Source organism: Somniosus microcephalus, chromosome 12 (assembly GCF_052327205.1).
Source record: "Somniosus microcephalus isolate GS21.2 chromosome 12, FLI_Smic_1.0, whole genome shotgun sequence".
In the NCBI taxonomy this organism is placed as follows: domain Eukaryota; kingdom Metazoa; phylum Chordata; class Chondrichthyes; order Squaliformes; family Somniosidae; genus Somniosus; species Somniosus microcephalus.
The window spans coordinates 32,466,359-32,485,960 of record NC_140998.1 but is presented as its reverse complement, the minus strand read 5'-3'; the positions used below and the strand labels follow the sequence as shown (position 1 = coordinate 32,485,960).

The 19,602-nt window shown below is 44.5% G+C and overlaps 1 protein-coding gene across 2 annotated transcripts in view; it reads left to right on the top strand.

Moving 5' to 3' along the window:
- Nucleotides 1–19,602, top strand: part of fbln5 (fibulin 5) — a 121,874-nt gene that overhangs the window by 81,629 nt on the left and 20,643 nt on the right. For both annotated transcript variants that reach the window (XM_086002728.1, XM_086002727.1), the window contains exon 8: nucleotides 18,878–19,000. In XM_086002728.1, the coding sequence (XP_085858854.1) occupies nucleotides 18,878–19,000 (123 nt within the window). The remainder of the gene's footprint in view (nucleotides 1–18,877; nucleotides 19,001–19,602) is intronic.

The window sequence follows — 19,602 nt, the reverse complement described above, 5'->3', positions numbered from 1 at the left end:
AAAACATTATGGGGAGACTTTCCATTTTGTCGCTTCCGCTGTGGGACTGCACCCATTGGGCTGTGGCTATCGGAAAATTCAGCCACTCTGTGATTTCTCCCCCACCCAACTCCTGCCACCTTCTCCGCGGTTCAACCAAACCAGAAAATCTCCCCTTATATTGTAGGAAAGAGCAAATGGAAACTTAAATCTGGAGCAATACATTGAGAGCGAATGAAAGAAACAGACAAGCGAACACATTTCCCCCGAGATTTGTCCTTTGAAAGACTGTAAAAGCGATCACAGGAGAACCACAATGGACAATATTTCGCACAGCGGCTGGTGCTGGTGTGTCTCCATCCATTCTGAGACTGTAATGCTGAAGAGCGCCACCCTGTGGTCTCTCTGTAACCGTGCTGGTCATTTGCTGGAAAGTTTCCTGTACTCAGGCACAGTTCATGAATTTATTGCAGAAATTGTCAGCTGCGTCATAAAAAAAAATCCAGTATTGGTTTTATTTATTTAATATAATAATGTTTTGGAGTTAAATTGACCTGTCTCATGTCCTGTCTTGTAATGTAATTATGGTTACAATCGCATAGAATCAGAGAAATCTTGTCTGTACCGGCCTACACCGAGCTATTTAGCCTAATCCTACTTTCCAGCTCCTGGTCCGTAGCCCTGTAGGTTACAGCACTTCAACTGCATATCCAAGTACTTTTTAAATGTGATTAGGGTTTCTGCCTCTATCACCCTTTCAGGCAGTGAGTTCCAGACCCCCACCACCCTCTGGGTGAAAAGATTTCTCCTCATATCCCCTCTAAACCTCCTACCAATTACTTTAAATCTTCACCCCCTGGTTATTGACCTCTCTGCTAAGGGAAATAGGTCCTTCCTATCCACCCTATCTAGGCCCCTCATAATTTTATACACCTCATTTAGGTCTCCACTCAGCCTCCTCTGTTCCAAAGAAAACAACCCCAGCCTATCCAAAATAACAACAGAAAATGCTGGAAAAACTCAGCAGGTCAGGCAACATCCGTGGAGAGAAATTAGAGTCGACGTTTCGGGTCGAAACCCTTCTTCAAAACTGGAAATAAAATAAAATAGATCGAAGGCAAGACTGCGATCGAACAAAAGAAGAAAAAGAGACAATAAAAGGTATTCGAAGCCAGACGAGATGGTAATAGGCCCGTGGCTCATAGCTAAGATTCTCTAAGATTCTCTACTCCTGGCAACATCCTCGTAAATCTCCTCTGCATCCTCTCTAGTGCAATCACATCCTTCCTGTAATGTGATGACCAGAACTGCACGCAGTACTCTAGCTGAGGCCTAACTAGTGTTTTATACAGTCTTGGCATAGCCCCCCTGTTCTTATATTCTATGTCTCAGCTAATTCAAAGCCAATTCATTTAAATGATCTCATCATTCAACTTTTTAAAGCACTTAGTTCTCACTTTGCTGTGTTACTTACATTGCTTCATACAAATTACTGAATACTTTTAGCGCAAATTTTCAATTCTCAAGTGTAGACTGTATATATATTTTTTCCTGCTTATTTATCACAAGATTGCAAGGTGGCAATGAGTGAGGAAGGCCATTCTACACATGTAAACTCACTCAGAAAATAATAACTTGCAGGTATATATATATATATATATATATTTATATTATATATTTATATATATATAATGTACTTCTTTGATAATACAATAAACTTTTTCAAGAAAGAAAGTGACAGGTAAAAAAAAACAATGACAACAACAACTTGCATTTATATAGCGCCTTTAACGTAGTAAAACGTCCCAAGGTGCTTCACAGGAGCGATTATCAAACAAAATTTGACACCGAGCCACATAAGGAGATATAAGGATAGGAGACCAAAAGCTTGGTCAATGACATTGTAATCAGCGTGCAGACACTATAAATACGCCAGTTTATGTTTGTAAATGTATATGTGCAAATGTAACTCAGTCTCAGTTTTCTTATTAACTTGTACTAAACCCAAGTTTACTAACTCCTATTACAGTATTGCATGATCTGATCGAAGTTTTCGAGATATTAAGGGGAACAGATAGGGTAGATAGAGAGAAACTATTTCCGCTGTTGGGGATTTGGGGATTCAGAGGCGGAGTCTAAAAATTAGAGCCAGACCTTTCAGGAGTGAAATTAGGAAACATTTCTACACACAAAGTGTGGTAGGTGTTTGGAACTCTCTTCCACAACCGGCGATTGATGGCTTTTTGTTAACCAAAGGTATTGAGGGATATGGGCCAAAGGCGGGTATATGGAGTTAGATCACAGATCAGCCGTGATCTCATTAAATGGCGGAATAGGCTCGAGGGGCTGAATGGCCCACTCCTGTTCCTAGGTTCCTATCTGGCAAATAAACTCCTTGAAATGACCAAAAGAGAATTAGAATGAAACGGTGGGCTAACAAGTTGGCCTTCTACCTCTGCGACTTGTGTTTGAATCAGGTGCGGAATACTGGGATCAATGGCTGCTTTCCCTGAGGGTGTAAGGCTCCAACCTGAATTGAGTTTGGGCAGTTTCAACACAGTACCTCGGGCAGCATGGCCCCACAGCATTAAAGAAAGAAAGAACTTGCATTTAGACTGCACCTTTCACGAACTCAGCATGTCCCAAAGCGCTTCACATCCAATGAAGTCCTTTTGAAGTGTAATCAGTGCTGTAATTGAGGGAAACACGAAAGCCATTGGGGATAGGGCGGGAAAGTAGAGTTGAGGTAGAAGATCAGCCATGATCTTATAGAATGGCGGAGCAGGCTCAAGGGGCCGTATGGCCTACTCTGCTCCAGGTTCTTATGTTCTTAGAGAAACAGAGTTAACGTTTCAGGTCGATGACCCTTCGTCAGATGAAGGGTCATCGACCTGAAACGTTAACTCTGTTTCTCTCTCCACAGATGCTGCCTGACCTGCTGAGTATGTCCAGCATTTTCAGTGTTTATTTCAGATTTCCAGCATCCGCAGTATTTTGCTTTTGTCTTATGTTCTTATAACTCCACTGCTCTCCGAGTAGTGCCGTGGGATCTTTGGCGTCCACCTGAGAGGGTAGAAGCGGCTTCAAAACGTTTCATAATTCAACACCAATAGGCACTAAACCAGCAATCTCACTCATTGATATAAAAGGTTGGCTGCTGTTAGAAATGGGAAAAAAATCATAGTGCGGCAGTAGGGTTTGTTCTTGTGAACTAAATTCTATTTTTGGGACTGAGTAAGGGAAACCATATTCTAATCTGAGTTATAATATCCTGATCGGAGGGTGCTTGCTGCTGATGAAAGTATTAAAATTATCCTTTCTCTAGCACTGATATCACCCATCGATGCCCCACTATTTAAAAAGGGTGGTAGAGAGAAAACGGGGAATTACAGACCGGTAAGTCTGACATCGGTAGTGGGGAAAATGCTAGAGTCCATTATAAAAGATGTAATAGCAGAGCACTTGGAAAACAGTGACAGGATCGGACAAAGTCAACATGGATTTACAAAAGGTAAATCATGCTTGACTAATCTACTAGAATTTTTTGAGGATGTAACTGGTAGAATAGATAAGGGAGAACCAGTGGATGTGGTGTATTTGGACTTTCAGAAGGCTTTCGATAAGGTCCCGCATAAGAGATTAGCATGCAAAGTTAAAGCACACGGGATTGGGGGTAAGGTACTGTCTTGGATAGAGAACTGGTTGGCAGACAGGAAGCAAAGAGTTGGAATAAACGGGTCTTTTTCCGAGTGGTAGGCAGTGACTAGTGGGGTACCGCAGGGATCGGTGCTAGGACCCCAGCTATTCACAATATATATTAATGATCTAGACGAGGGAACTAGATGTACTATCTCCAAGTTTGCAGATGACACAAAGCTGGGTGGGTGTGTGTTCTGTGAGGAGGATGCAGAGAAACTCCAGTATGATTTGGACAGGTTGGGCGATTGGGCAGATGCATGGCAAATGCAGTATAATGTGGATAAATGTGAGGTTATTAACTTTGGTGGCAAAAACAGGAAGACAGATTATTATCTGAACGGCAATAGATTGGGAGAAGGGGAATTGCAACGAGACCTGGGTGTCCTTGTGCGCCAGTCGCTGAAGGTAAGCATGCAGGTGCAGCAGGCGGTTAAGAAGGCAAATGGTATGTTGGCCTTCGTAGCGAGAAGATTCGAGTACAGGAGCAAGGATGTCTTGCTGCAGTTGTACAGGGCCTTGGTGAGACCCCACCTTGAGTATTGTGTGCAGTTTTGGTCACCTTATCTGAGGAAGGATGTTCGTGCCATGGTGAAAGTGCAGTGAAGATTCACCAGACTGATACCTAGGATGGCAGGAATGACGTATGAGGAGAGGTTGGGTCGATTAGGCTTATATTCGCTAGAGTTTAGAAGAATGAGAGGGGATCTCATTGAAACTTATAAAATTCTAACAGGACTAGACAGACTAGATGCAGGAAGGATGTTCCCGATGGCAGGGGAGTCCAGAACCAGGGGTCACAGTCTAAGGATAAGGGGTAAGCCATTTAGGACTGAGATGAGGAGGAATTTCTTCACCTAGAGAGTGGTGAACCTGTGGAATTCTCTGCCACACAAGGCAGTTGAGGCCAATTCATTAAATATATTCAAGAAGGAGTTAGATATATTTCTTAAGGCTAAAGGGATCAAGGGATATGGGGAGAAGGCAGGGACAGGGTACTGAATTTGGATGATCAGCCATGATCTCATTAAATGGCGGAACAGGCTCGAGGGGCCGAATGGCCTACTCCTGCTCCTATCTTCTATGTTTCTATGTTAGTAATGTTGATGGAGGGATAAATTTTGCCCAGGAAACTGGGAATAACTCCCCTGCTCTTCCTCGAAATAATGCCATGGAATCTTTTACGTCCACCTGAGAGGGCAGACGGAGCCTCAGTTTAGAACATAAGAACGTAAATAGGAGCAGGAGTAGGCCATACGGCCCCTCAAACCTGCTGCACCATTCAATATCATGGCTGAATTTCTACATCAAGTCCACTTTCCCGCCCGATCCCCATATCCCTTGATTTCCGTAGTGCCCAAGAATCTATCGCTCTGAGTCTTGAATATACTCAACGACTGAGCAGCCACAACCCTCTGGGGTAGAGAATTCCAAAGATTCACAACCCTTTGAGTGAAGAAATTTCTCCTCAACTCAGTCCTAAATGGCTGACCCCTTATCCTGATATAATGACCCCTAGTTCTAGACTCTTCAGCCAGGATAAACAGTCTCTCAGCACCTACCCTGTCAAGCCCTCTTGCTCAGTCTCTCCTCATAGGACAGCCCTCTCATCCCAGGAATCCATCGAGTGCACCTTTGTTGCACCCCCTCTACAGCAAGCCTATCCTTCCTTAGATAAGGAGACCAGAACTGCACACAGTACTCCAGGTGTGGTTGCACCAAAGCCCTGTACAATTGCAGCAAAGCTTCTTTACTCTTACACTCTAACCCCCTTGCAATAAAGGCTAACATACCATCTGCCTTCCTAATTACTTGCTATACCTGCATGTTAACTTTCTGTGATTCATGTAGAAGGACCCCCAAATCCCTCTTAATGCCAACATTTATTAGTCTCTCTTGTAAAAAATATTCTGCTTTTCCATTCTTCACATTTCCCCACATTACACTCCATCTGCCACCTCTTGCCCACTCATTTAACCTGTCTATATCCCTTTACAGCCTCTCTGTGTCCTCCTCACAGCTTACTTTCCCACCTAGCTTTGTATCATCAGCAAAATTGGATACATTACACTCGCTCCCTTCATCTAAGCAATTGATGTAGATTGTAAATAGTTAAGGCCCAAGCACTGATCCTTGCAGCATTCCACTAGTTATACCCTGCCATCCCGAAAATGACCAGTTTATTCCTACTCTCTGTTTTGTCTCCGTTAACCAATCCTCAATCCATGCTAATATATTACCCCCAATTCCATGAGCCCTAATAGAGTTATAACGGCACAGAAGGAGGCCATTCGGCCCATCGAGTCCATGCTGGCTCTCTGTAGAGCAACCCAGTCAGTCCCATTCCCCCGCTCTATCCCCGTAGCCCTGCAAGATTATTTCCCTCAACTGCCTATCCAGTCTCCCCTTGAAAACATTGAATGTGTCCGCTTCCACCACTTCTGTCGGCAGCGAGTTCCAGGTCCTTACCACGTGCTGCTTAAAAAAGTTTTTCCTCACATCGCCCCCTGTATCTCTTGCTCAAAACCTTAAATCTGTGTCCCCAAGTCCTTGTACCATCAACTAACGGGAACAGCCTTTCCCCATCTAGCCTATTCAAACCTGTCATAATCTTGTACACCTCTATCAAATCACCCCTCAACCTCCTTTGCTCTAATGAAAACAAATCCAGCTTCTCCAACCTGTCCTTCTGGCTAATATCCCCCATCCCCGGAACCATTCTGGTAAATCTCCTCTACACCCTCTCAAGAGCCTCCACATCCTAAAGTGTGGTGACCAGAACTGGAAGCAATACTCCAGTTGTGGCCTAACCAGCGCTTTATAAAGGTTCAGCATAACTTCTCTACTTTTGTACTCAATACCTCTATTTATGAAGCCCAAGATCCCATATGCTTTGCTAATCACTCTCTCAATATGTCCTGCCACCTTCAGGGACCTATGCACATCAACTCCCAGGTCTCTCTGCCCCTGCACACTCTTTAATCTTGTGTAAAACCTTTTGTGTGACACCTTATCGAATGCCTTCTGGAAATCCAAATACACCATATCCACTGGTTCCCCCTTTTCTACCCTGCTGGTTACACTCTCAAAAAACTCTAAATAAATTTGTCAAACATGATTTCTCTTTCATAACCTGTGTTGACTCTGCCTAATCATATTGGTCTAGAAATTGCGGTCAGAGGCGTAACTCTGGAGTACGCCTCCGACCCGCGAAACACTTCTGAAAGTACCTCCTGGTGCCCAGGCTGTGAAGAGTTGTTGGCTCAGGACTCCAGGCGGACGGCAGCGTAAAGGCCCATGGATCCCAGGGATGCAGGCGGTTCGGCAGCATCCCTGGGATCACGTGGGTCCAGTCCGCCAGTGACAAAGGAGGAATCCATTGCAATCATTTACAAAGGGAATCCTCTAATGATATGCAATGGAATCCCCCAAATAATCATAGTGTACAGAATTTTAATAATTATACAATGTACTGAATTGCAAATTTATTCATAAGTTCCTTCATTGCACCAACCTCAATAAATGTATTTTTTGATAAATAATTTTAAACATCTTAATCCGGGCCAATATTTGCATAAACTCATTTTAAAGTGTATGTGCATAATTTTTCATTTTTAAATGTTTTATTTAAGCCTTATATATACCCTTATTATGCGGATGCAAGCAGGCCCGAAGCCTGCTTTTACCAGCCGTAAGAGTTGCGTGGGCAATTGCTGGGCAGTTGTTGGGAAAATAGCCCAGCTCTGCACCAGCAATACTCACTTTTCAAGTGGTTCGGATGAGCTGTCAAGGCGTACCTTGACAGTTCGCAAGTTCCAGATTTCGCGAATGCGCAAGTGCATGCGGATATCCAGAAGTTGCGGGGCCTTTCAAATGGATTACAACGGCTTGCTCTCAGAGTACACGGTCATGGAGGCTGCAATTTCAGGGCCATTATGATTTTCTAAGTGTCCTGTTACCACATCCCTAATAATGGATTCTAGCATTTTGGCTACGACTCAGGTCAGGCTAACTGGCCTGTAGTTCCCTGTTTTCTCGCTCCCTCCTTTCTTTAACAGCGGGGTTACATTTGCTACCTTCCAATCCGAGGAGACCATTCTAGAATTGAGAGAATTCTAGAAGATCAAAACTAATGCATCCATTATCTCTGTAGCCACCTCTTTTAAAACCCTAGGATGTAGGCCATCAGGTCATGGGGATTTGTCAGCTTTTAGTCCCATTAGTTTCTCAACTACTTTTTCTTTACTAATATTAATTACTTTAAGTTCCTCACTCTCATTAGACCCACTTTTTGGCTCCCCAATATTTCCGGTATGTTCTTTGTGTCTTCTATTGTAAAGACAGAAACAAAATATTTGTTTAACATCTCTGCCATTTTCTTATTCCCCATTATAATTAATCCTGTCTCTGCCTCTAAGGCGCCCATGTCTACATTCTTCCTTTTTACATACTCGTAAAAGCTCTTACGGTCTGTTTTTATATTTCTTGCTAATTTACTCTCATATCTATTATCTCCCTCTTTATCAATTTCTTGCTCATCCGCTGCTGATTTTTAAACCCTTCCAATCCTTAGGCTTACTACTCATTTTGGCAACATTGTAAGCCTCTTCTTTCAATCTAATACTATCCATAACTTCTCTAATTAGCCATGGTTGTACCACTTTTCCAGTAGAGTTTTTATGCCTCGTGGGACCGTATATTCATTAAGAATAATTAATTATTTATTTAAATGTTTGCCATTGCTTATCTACCGGCATATGTTTTAATCTAATTTTCCAATCTACCTTAGCCAACTCGTCCCTCATCCCTCTGTAATTGGCATTGTTTAAATTTAAGACCCTAGTTTTGGACTTAACTACATCAATCTCAAACTCAATGTGAAATTATATCATATTACGATCATTCTTCCCCAGAGGATTCTTTACTATAAGATTACTAATTAACCCTGTCTCATTGCACAATGCGAGATCTAAAATATCCTGTTCCCTAGTTGGTTCCTCAACATATTGTTCTAGAAAGCCATCTCAAAATCATTCCATGAACTTGTCCTCCAAGCTATTTTTGCCAAATTGGTTTGCCCAGTCTATATGAAGATTAAAGACCCCATGATGATTGCATTACCCTTGTTGCATGCTCCTCTAATTTCCTGATTTGTACTCTGTCCAACACTATGATTACTGTTAGGGGGCCTATAAACTACTCCCACCAGTGTTTCCTGCTGCTGTTATTTTGTAGCTCCACCCATAGATTCTACGTCCTGATTTTCTGGGCTAAGACCCTTTCTCACTACTGCCTTTATCTCATCCTTTATCAGTTCTAAACCACCTCCTTTTCCATTTTGCCTATCTTTTCTAAAAGTCAAGTACTCTAGAATATTTAGTTCCCAACTTTGGTCATCCTGCAACCATGTCTCAGTAATGGCTACTAGATCAAACCCATTGATCTCTATTTATATCATTAATTCACCTATCTTGTTACAAATGCTTCGTGCATTCAGATATAGAGCCATTAATTTTAACTTTTTACTATTTTTCCTGATGTGGTCTTAGTCGCTAATGCCCTATTATCATTATTAAACTCTACCCCTTCATGACACAATAATTTGCTTGATTTTACCCAAATCACTACTCTACTCTACAGCCTTGATGTTTCCCATTAGACCTATAAATTTACCCTTACCTGAACCCTCATTCCCCCTTATTAGTTTAAAGCCCTATCTATCACCCTAGTTATTCGATTTACCAGGACACTGGTCCCAGCCTGGTTTAACTGGAGTCTGTCCCAATGGAACAGCTCCCTCTTTCCCCACTACTGGTGCCAGTGCCCCATGAATTGAAACCCCTGCCTCCCACACCGCTCTTTCAGGCACGCATTTAATCCTCTAATCTGTTTGTCCCTATGCCAATTTGCCATGGCTCAGGTAGTAATCCAGAGATACCTTTGAGGTTCTGCTTTTTAATTTGTACCTTAGCTCCTCAAACTCCCTCAGCAGAACCTCATTCCTAGTTCTACCTATGGTGTTGGTTCCTATATGGACCACAACAACTGGATCCTTTCTCTCCTGCTCCAAGTTCTTCTCCAGCCGTGAAGCAATGTCCTTGACCCTGGCACTGGGCAGGCAACGCAGCCTTTGGGACTCCCATTCGCGGCTGTGGAGAACTGTATCTATCCCCCTCACTATACTACCCCCTACCACTACCACAATCATTTTCGCGTTGTCCCCCCCCCCCCCAGTTGAATGGCCTCCTATACCAGGGTGCCGTGGTCAATTTGCCCATCCACCTGGTAGTCTTTGTTCTCATCCATACCAGTAGCAAGTACCACATACATGTTGGACAATGGCAAAGGCTGAGACTCCTCCATCACTGCATCTGAGGTCCACTTACCTGCCAGACTCATAGTCACATCGTCTTGCCCCTGACCACTAACCAAATTTAAACTAAGGGGTGTGACTCCCTCCTGGGTCAAATTTTTTTAAAATTCGTTTATGGGATGTGGGCGTCACTGGCAAGGCCACCATTTATTGCCCATCTCTAATTGCCCTTGAAAAGGTGGTGGTGAGCCGCCTTCTTGAACTGCTGATGTCAAGTACAGTCACTCTCACCTCACCTCTCGAATTCAGCTCCTTTGTCCATGTTTGGACCAAGACTGGAATGAAGTCGGGAGCAGAGTGGTCTTGGCGGAACCCAAACTGGGCATCCGTGAGCAGGTTATTGATGAGTAAGTACCACTTGATGGCACTTTTGATGACACTTTCCATCACTTTGCTGATGATTGAGAGTAGACTGATGGGGCAGTAATTGGTCGGATTGGATTTGTTCTGCTTTTTGTGGACAGGACATACCTGGGCAGCTTTCCACATTGTTGGATAGATGCCAGTGTTGTAGCTGTACTGGAACAGCTTGGCTCAAGGCGCGACTAGTTCTGGAGCACAAGTCTTAGCACGATAGCCGGGATGTTGTCGGGGCCCATAGCCTTTGCTGTATCCAGTGCGCTCAGCCGTTTCTTGATATCAGGTGGAGTGAATTGAATTGACTGAAGACTGGATTCTGTGATGGTGGGGGCCTCAGGAGGAGGCTCATATGGATCATCCACTCTGCACTTCTGGCTGAAGATGGTTGCAAACGCTTCAGCCTTGTCTTTTGCACTCACATGCTGGACTCCACCATCATTGAGGATGGGGATATTTATGGAGCCTCCTCCTCCCATGAGTTGTTTTTTTAAATTTGTTTATGGGATCTGGGCACCGCTGGCAAGGCCAGCATTTATTGTCCATCCCTAATTGCCCTTGAGAAGGTGGTGGTGAGCCGCCACCTTGAACCGCTGCAGTCAGTGTGGTGAAGGTACACCCACAGAGCTGTTAGGTAGGGAGTTCCAGGACTTTGACCCAGCGAAGATGAAGGATCGGCAATATACTTCTAAGTCAGGATGGTGTGTGACTTGGAGGGGAACTTGGAGGTGGTGGTGTTTCCATGCGCCTGCTGCCCTTGTCCTTCTAGGTGGAAGAGGTCGCGGGTTTGGGAGGTGCTGCCGAAGAAGCCTTGGTGAGTTGCTGCAGTTGTAGATGGTACACACTGCAGCCACGGTACGCCGGTGGTGGAGGGAGTGAATGTTTATAAAGTGGTAGCTGGGGTGCCAATCAAGCAGGCTGCTTTGTCCTGGATGGTGTCGAGCTTCTTGAGTGTTGTTGGAGCTGCACTCATCCAGGCAAGTGGAGAGTACTCCATCACACTCCTTACTTGTGCCTTGTAGATGGTAGAAAGGCTTTGGGGAGTCAGGAGGTGAGACACTGACAGCAGAATACCTAGCCTCTGACCCGCTCTTGTTGCCACAGTATTTATGTGGCTGGTCCAGTTAAGTTTCTGGTCAACGATGACCCCCCAGGATATTGATGGTAGGGGATTCGGCGATGGTAATGCCATTGAATGTCAAGGGGCGGTGGTTAGACTCTCGCTTGTTGGAGATAGTCATTGCCTGGCACTTCTGTGACGCGAATGTTACCTGCCACTTATCAGCCCAAGCCTGAATGTCGTCCAGGTCTTGTTGTATGCGGGCATGGTCCACCACCATTCAGGACTGGATGTGGCAGGACTGCAGAGCTTTGATCTGATCCGTTGATTGTGAGATCGCTTAGCCCTGTCTGTAGCATGCTGCTTCCGCTTTTTAGCATGCATGTAGTCCTGTGTTGCAGCTCCCCAGGTTGGCACCTCATTTTTCGGTATGCCTGGTGCTGCTTCTGGCATGCTCTTCTACACTCGTTGTTGAACCAGGTTGGTCCCCTGGCTTGGTGGTAATGGTAGAGTGAGGGCTATGCCAGGCCATGAGGTTACAGATTGTGGTGGAATACAATTCTGCTGCTCCTGATGGCCCACAGTGCCTCATGGATGCCCAGTTTTGAACTGCTAGATCTGTTCTGAATCTATCCCATTTAGCACGGTGGTAGTGCCACACAACATGATGGAGGGTGTCCTCAGTGTGAAGACGGGACTTCGTCTCCACAATGACTGTGTGGTGCTCACTGCTACCAATGCTGTCATGGACAGATGCATCTGCGACAGGTAGATTCGTGAGGACGAGGTCAAGTAGGTTTTTCCCTAATGTTGGTTCTTTCACCATCTGTCGCAGGCTCAGACTGGCAGTTATGTCCTTCAGGACTCGGCCTGCAAAAAAATGTATTACATTATATTACATATAGGATATACAGCACAGAAACAGGCCATTTGGCCCAACCAGTCCATGCCGGCGTTTATGGTCCACTGGAGCCTCCTCCCGTCTTTCCTCATCTAACCCTATCAGCATAACCCTCTATTCCCTTATCCCTCATGTGCTTATCTAGCCTCCTCTTAAATGCATGCTATATGCCTCAACCACTCCCTGTGGTAGCGAGTTCACATTCTCACCACTCTCTGGCTAAAGGAGTTTCTCCTGAATTCCCTATTTGATTTCTTGGTGACTATCTTATGTTGATGGCCTCTAGTTTTGTTCTTCCCCACAAGTGTAAACACTCTCTCTGTATCCACTCTATCAAAACCATACATAATTTTAAAGACCTCTATTAGGTCACCCTAGAGAAAAGAGACCCAGCCTGTTCATCCTTTCTTGATAGGTTTACCCTCACATTTCTGGTATCATCATCCTTATAAATCTTCTCTGCATCCTCTCCAGTGCCTCTATATCCTTTTTATAATTCGGCAACCAAAACTATACACAGTACTCCAAGTGTGGTCTAACCAAAGTTCGATACAGGTTTAGCATAACTTCACTAACCAATTCACCAACCAGCTGTCCTGTGATGTCACCGGGTCCTGCAGTTGTTTACCCCAGCTGAATGGACGCTACTGGAAAATCTGACGCTTTTTAAAGTCGGTTTAATCATTCTTGGTCTTCAAAATAGTGCCATGGGATCTTTTACATCCACCTGAGAGAGCTTGGTTTAATGGCTCATCCAAAAAGACGGCACCTCTGACAGTGCAGCACTCCCTCAGCACTGCACTGAAGTGTCAGCCTAGATTTTTGTGCTCAAGTCTCTGGAGTGGGTGCTTGAACCCACAACCTTCTGACTCAGAGGCGAGTGCTGCCCACTGAGCCGCGGCTGTCACTATGGAAGTCAGTGCCATCAGGAGAAATGGGGAAGGGATAAAAAATTGGGCCTTGTCTTCTGGTATTACGTCTTGCAACATGTCGCCAAGGATGTTCCAAAATTCCATAGATTCTAGAACAGTTCCCGCAGATTGGAAGGTAGCAAATGTAACTCCACTATTTAAGAAAGGAGGGAGAGAGAAAATGGGGAACTACAGACCAGTTAGCCTGACATTAGTAGGGAAAATGCTAGAATTTACTATTAAGGATGTGGTAACAGGGCACTTAGAAAATAATAATCAGATTGCTGCCACACACGAGGTTATTAAACAAAATTAGGGCTCATGGGATTGGGAGTAATATACTAGCATGGATTGAGGATTGGTTAACAGACAGAAAACAGAGAGTGGGAATACGCGGGTCATTTTCGGGTTGGCATGCTGTAACTAGTGGGGTGGGGCAAGGATCAGTGCTTGGGCCTCAGCTATTCACAATCTATGTCAGTGATTTGGATGAGGGGACCAAATGTAATATATCCAAGTTTGCTGATGATACAAAGCTGGATGGGAATGTAAGTTGTGAGGAGGATGCAAAGAGGCTTCAAGGGGATATTGACAGGCTAAGTGAGTGGGCAAAACATGGCAAATGGAATATAATGTGGAGAAATGTGAAGTTAGCCACTTTGGTAGAAAAGCAGAGTATTTTTTAAATGGTGAGAGATTGGGAAATGTTGGTGTTCGGAGGGACCTGGGTGTTCTTGTACACGAATCACTGAAAGTTAACATGTACGTCCAGCAAGCAATTAGGAAAGCAAATGGTATGTTAGCCTTTATTACAAGAGGATTTGAGTATAAGAGTAAAGACGTCTTCCTGCAATTATATAGGGCCCTGGTGAGACCACACCTGGAGTATTGTGTACAGTTTTGGTCTCCTTACCTAAGGAAGGATATACTTGCCATAGAGGGAGTGCAACAAAGGTTCACCAGACTGGCTCCTGGGATGGGGAGATTGTCCTATGAGGACAGATTGAGTAGACTAGGCCTATATTCTCTAGAGTTTAGAAGAATGAGAGGTGATTTCATTTAAATATATAAAATTCTTACAGGGCTTGACAGGGTAGATGCAGGGAGGATATTTCCCCTGGCTGGGGAGTCTAGAACCAGGGGTCACAGTCTCAGAATAAGGGGTTGGCCATTTAGGACTGAGATGAGGAGAAATTTCTTCACTCAGAGGGTGGTGAATCTTTGGAATTCTCTCCCCCAGAGGGCTGTGGAGGCTGTCATTGAGTATATTCAAGACAGAGATCGATAGATTGTTGGATATTAAGGGAATCGAGAGATATGGGGATCGGGCAGGAATGTGGAGTTGAGGTAGAAGATCAGCTTATTGAATGGCGGAGCAGGCTCGAGGGGCCGAATGGCTTACTCCTCCTATTTCTTATGTGATGGTACACAAACTGGGGTAAGATTAATATAGAGAGGGATGGACAGACATGATAAACAGTCCAACTGTCATCTGCTCACCAACTGTAAACTAAATATAAAAGAGTGGCAAGTGAGGTCATCGTGGGGCGAGCCACCTAACCACAGCTGGGGCATGGCAGGGATGGTATGTGGGCTCTGTATGTGTTTGTGTTTTGTTTTCCATGACACAATAAATAACAAGCGTGACTGCTGACCTGCCCTGTGATTCACCACAAAAAACAAAGCACTCCCTCGTCAGTTGGTAACTGACTGTTTTCCTGTTAACGTAAAGGCATGTCTCTAAGGGAACAGAATCAACATGAGCTCAGAGTTAACACTCAGTAATGCCAGCCCCACTGCCTCATAAATCAGCAGACAAACTCTTAAAAATCATCAGATTTGGTCTAGAAATCTATTTTTTTCCAAACATCAACCAATATAGATTGACTGAAATAACAACAGAAAGTGCTGGAAACACTCAGCAGGTCAGGCAGCATCGAGAAGAGAGAAACAGAGTTAACGTTTCAGGTCGATGACCCTTTGTCAGAACTGGAAAAGGTTAGGGAAGAGAGATTTTTAAGCGGGGGCAGGGTGGAGGGGAGGACAGAACAAAGGGAGGGTCTGTGATAGGATGGAAGGCAGGAGAGATTGACTGATAAAAGGGATGATGGTGCAAGGCAAAGGAGAGGTAATGGGACAAGTTAAGATACAAAAGATGACTCTAGATAAGGTGTGAATGATGATGAACGTTCAGTCCGCAAGCGTGACCCCGAGCCTCCGGTCGCCTGTCACTTTAATTCTCCCCTCCACTCCCACTCTGATCTCTTACACTGTTCCAAGGAGGCTCAACGTAAGCCTGAGGGACAGCACCTCGTCTTTCTATTAGGCACTTTACAGCCTTCTGGACTTAACATCGAGTTCAACAATTTCAGACTATAAATTGCCCCCCTGTATTTCTTCTTATACTTTTTTCTCTTGTTTCCTCACATGGTAGCTGTTAATGTTGCTGCCATCACCATTCCTTTGTCTCTCTCTCTTTGTCCCTCTCTCTTTTCTTTCTCTCCCTTGCCTCTGGTCTCACTCCCCCACCCCTCTGGTTTCTCTCTTCTGCCCCCCGCGCGATCAGGTGATCAGTACCGACACGACGCTGCTCGGCCCGGGAAAGGGAGAAACACATCCACGGCCCGACTCCAACCGCGCCCACACGCCCCCCCCCCGCCGAAACCGCGTCACAAAATGGCACCGCCTTCCTTGCTCTTCCATTGGCTGCGCCCTGTCACTTTGCTTTGTGATTGGTTCCCTCTGCTGCCAATTAACTGCCAGAACCATGAACAGCTGTCAATCGATGAATCTTACAACTGTCAATCAAGCATCTGCAGGCCTGCAGTCTTTTTCCCCTCTCTCCTTCTCCTCCTCCTCTTCCTGCAGCGCACAGCCTCGTGTCCCAGAGCAGCCAATCACCAGGAGCTGTGACGAAGATTAATAAAGTGGGGAAAAAAATCATGACTTTCCACAGTTAAAGAGCGAGATCATTGAAAATCGCGTGTCTCACGATTCATTCGCGAGAGTTGGCATTACTGAACACTATGAAAGCAAATTGCCGGGAAATATACTTTATTAAAAACATATTGTCATGGCAGAACAGTTTTCATTAGGCCCTAACATTTATCCTGGACAGGCCACAGTAGAATACAGGTCAGTCAGGCACTAAATTGCTCCATTTAGTGGAATAATTCACAGATCAATCTTTGCTACGATATAGGTCGTAAAACTAAAGAGCTAAATAAAATTGCTCTGATTCTAATCATCATGTCCTTTAATTATACAGGTATCTTGAGATTTCAATGGAGGATTGAGGAGGGATAATGGGTACAAGTCTATTAGTGCACTGTTCTTTCAACTCTGGGAACGATGCTGAAATTTGTCCCAGAATAAAGTCTGCTCTCACTAGTGACTGGAGGTTCCAATAAGTTTGGGACATCTCAACCCAGAAAGCACAAACTCAGCATAAGTTTGTATCAAAGAGACCACAAGAATGGCCGAGATAAAATGTGGTTAATAACTCCCAACACTGCAGTCCAGATGTTCTTCTGAGGTTGGGATTGGAGCACATTATCGAGCTAATTAAGGGGAGGTTCTGAGGTACTTTTACTTTAGCGAAGTGCAGCTGATGACAGATGTGCAGAGGAACATGAGAAATAGGAGCAGGAGTAGGCCATACAGCCCCTCGAGCCTGCTCTGCCATTCAATAAGATCATGGCTGTTCTTCCACTGTCTTTAGCGCAAACAACCCACTGCTAATGAAACCAATGTTAATGCACGGGAATGTGGGTCTATAAACGGGCTCTCAGGCAATCTATACCAGAGCTCAATGCTTCTTAGGAGACCAGTGCAAGGAGGAAAGTGGCACACTGGAGTCTCATTCTCAAGTTAGGAGGCAACACACTCTGTCTGATCTAGGAGTACTCAATGATGATAAAATCTAAATACTGTTCATAGAATCATAGAAATTTACAGCACAGAAGGAGGCCATTCGGCCCATCGTGTCTGTGCCAGCCGAATGAGCTACCCAGTCTAATCCCACTTTCCAGCTCATGGTTCATGGCCCTGTAGGTTACGGCACTTCAAGTGCATATCCAAGAACTTTTAAAATACGATGAGGGTTTCTGCCTCTACTACCCTTTCAGGCAGTGAGTTCCAGATCCCCACCACCCTCTGGGTGAAAAAAGTTCTCCTCAACTCCCCTCTAATCCTTCTACCAATTACAGGAAACTTTTTTTTATCCGGCACGGACGGGACCGACGTGGTGCCGGTTCATCAAAAATTCCGGATAACCGAACGCTATAGTAAAAGATACGGAGCTGAGAGCTCCGTACAAAGCAACAAACCCTGTTGCTTAGCAACAGCTTTAGAACAATGGGCACAAGTTGCAAGCGTCTCTGTAGCTTAGCAACAGCTGCAGCCACACCCTTGCACAGCAACAAATGGAGTAAAAAAAGTAATAAAAGCTACCTGAACCTACTCCTGAATTTTGCCGGTTAACTGACATTTCCGGTTAGTTAGGTGCCGATTAATCGAAAGTTTCCTGTACTTTAAATCTATGGCCCCTGGTTATTGACCCTTCTGCTAAGGGAAATAGGTCCTTCCTATCCACTCTACCTAGTTGTCCTCATAATTTTATACACCTCAATTAGGTCTCTCCTAAGCCTCCTCTGTTCCAAAGAAAACAACCCCAGCCTCTCCAATCTTTCCTCATAGCTAAAATTCTCCAATCCTGGCAACATCCACGTAAATCTCCTCTGCACCCCCTCTAATGCAATCACATCTTTCCTGTAATGTGGTGACCAGAACTGCACGCATTATTCTAGCCGTGGCCTAACTAGTGTTTGATACAGTTGAAGTATAACCTCCCTGCTCTTATATTCTGTGCCTCGGCTAATAAAGGCAAGTATCCGTATGCCTTCTTAACCACCTTATCTACCTGCCCTGCTACCTTCAGGGATCTGTGGACATGCACTCCAAGGAGCTTCTGTTCCTCTACAAGTCTCAGTATCCCACCATTTATTGTGTATTCCCTTGCTTTGTCTTAGGTGAACAAACATTCGAGAGAGAGAGAGAGAGGGAGGGAAAAAAACCACACACGCACACACACACACACACACACACACACACAGGGTTCTGCCTGGAAGAAGATCCCCTCCCACCCCGCCCCCAAGAGTTAATCCCCCAGCTCAAAAATAAATGGAGGTGTATCTTTTCCATAAGTGATGTGTGTTTTATGTTATGTGTTTACTTTCTATTCAATAATAAAGCATAACATTTAAATAAAATGAACTGGATTTTGTAAAAAAAATGAATAGGTAGTGGAATTTGGCTTTAAGAAAACAACAGCACCTAAAATCTGGGAAGCCCATTTACCGCTGTGTGAAATTTAAAAAAGTTCTTTTTATTAAAATGTTTAGAATAATGTTTTAATAAAAGACTTTTCTTTAACTTTACGCACGGCGCAAAACACACTGCTATATATATTTGAACAAGGTAAACTCGGCACCGATATATCAGTGCAATAGAAAAGCAGCCATCTGTTGTAAGTCTAGAAAGCACAACACAAGAGTTCTCTGTTCACGGTGTCTGACCCAGATATTGGTTCTCATTTCTAGATATCGACGAATGCAGTTTCTCAGAGTTCCTCTGCCAGCACCAGTGTGTGAATGAGCCAGGCGATTACTACTGTGTCTGCCCCGAGGGCTACACTATGTACAATGACAACAGGAGCTGCCAAGGTAAAGGGTAGACGCATTTCCTCACTAACTCTTTGTCAAGGGCCGTATTCTCTGCTGGTATCCTACTTGAAGGCCACTCTCGCGGGTGGAAAATGCACCCCTGCGATTATCCCGCACGCCGAACAACTAATTCCTATCATGCAACTGTAGGCATTTCGCTGTAGGGATAGAAGGAAATGAAATAGACGAGGGCCGATTCTGTGTATGAGCACTCCCAACCAGAAGTGGAGTGCGTAGGGAGCACAGGTCATAAATCGTGGGCGCCTGATAGCGGAATCGGTTCTATTTTAATAGAGACCTATCAGACAACCTTTCCTTCCAAACCTTGCCTTCCATTGCTGGAGCTCAGTCAACACCCCACAGCCACGCAAGTAAATAGTGGAGGCCTACAGTTGATTAGATGGCCCCCTAGTTGTTTTATGGGGTCATGCTTCACAGTGCCTCCCAGGAGTTAAATACTGCACCCTTTACTTTTGAATAGTACCTTTCACATCAAACAAAATACCCCCGTGGCGCTAAACATGATGGGTTATTTTTGGAACTAATGTCAGCATGCACTGCAGTCAATGAGAGATGTACTCGTTCTGCTGCATCATGCCTGA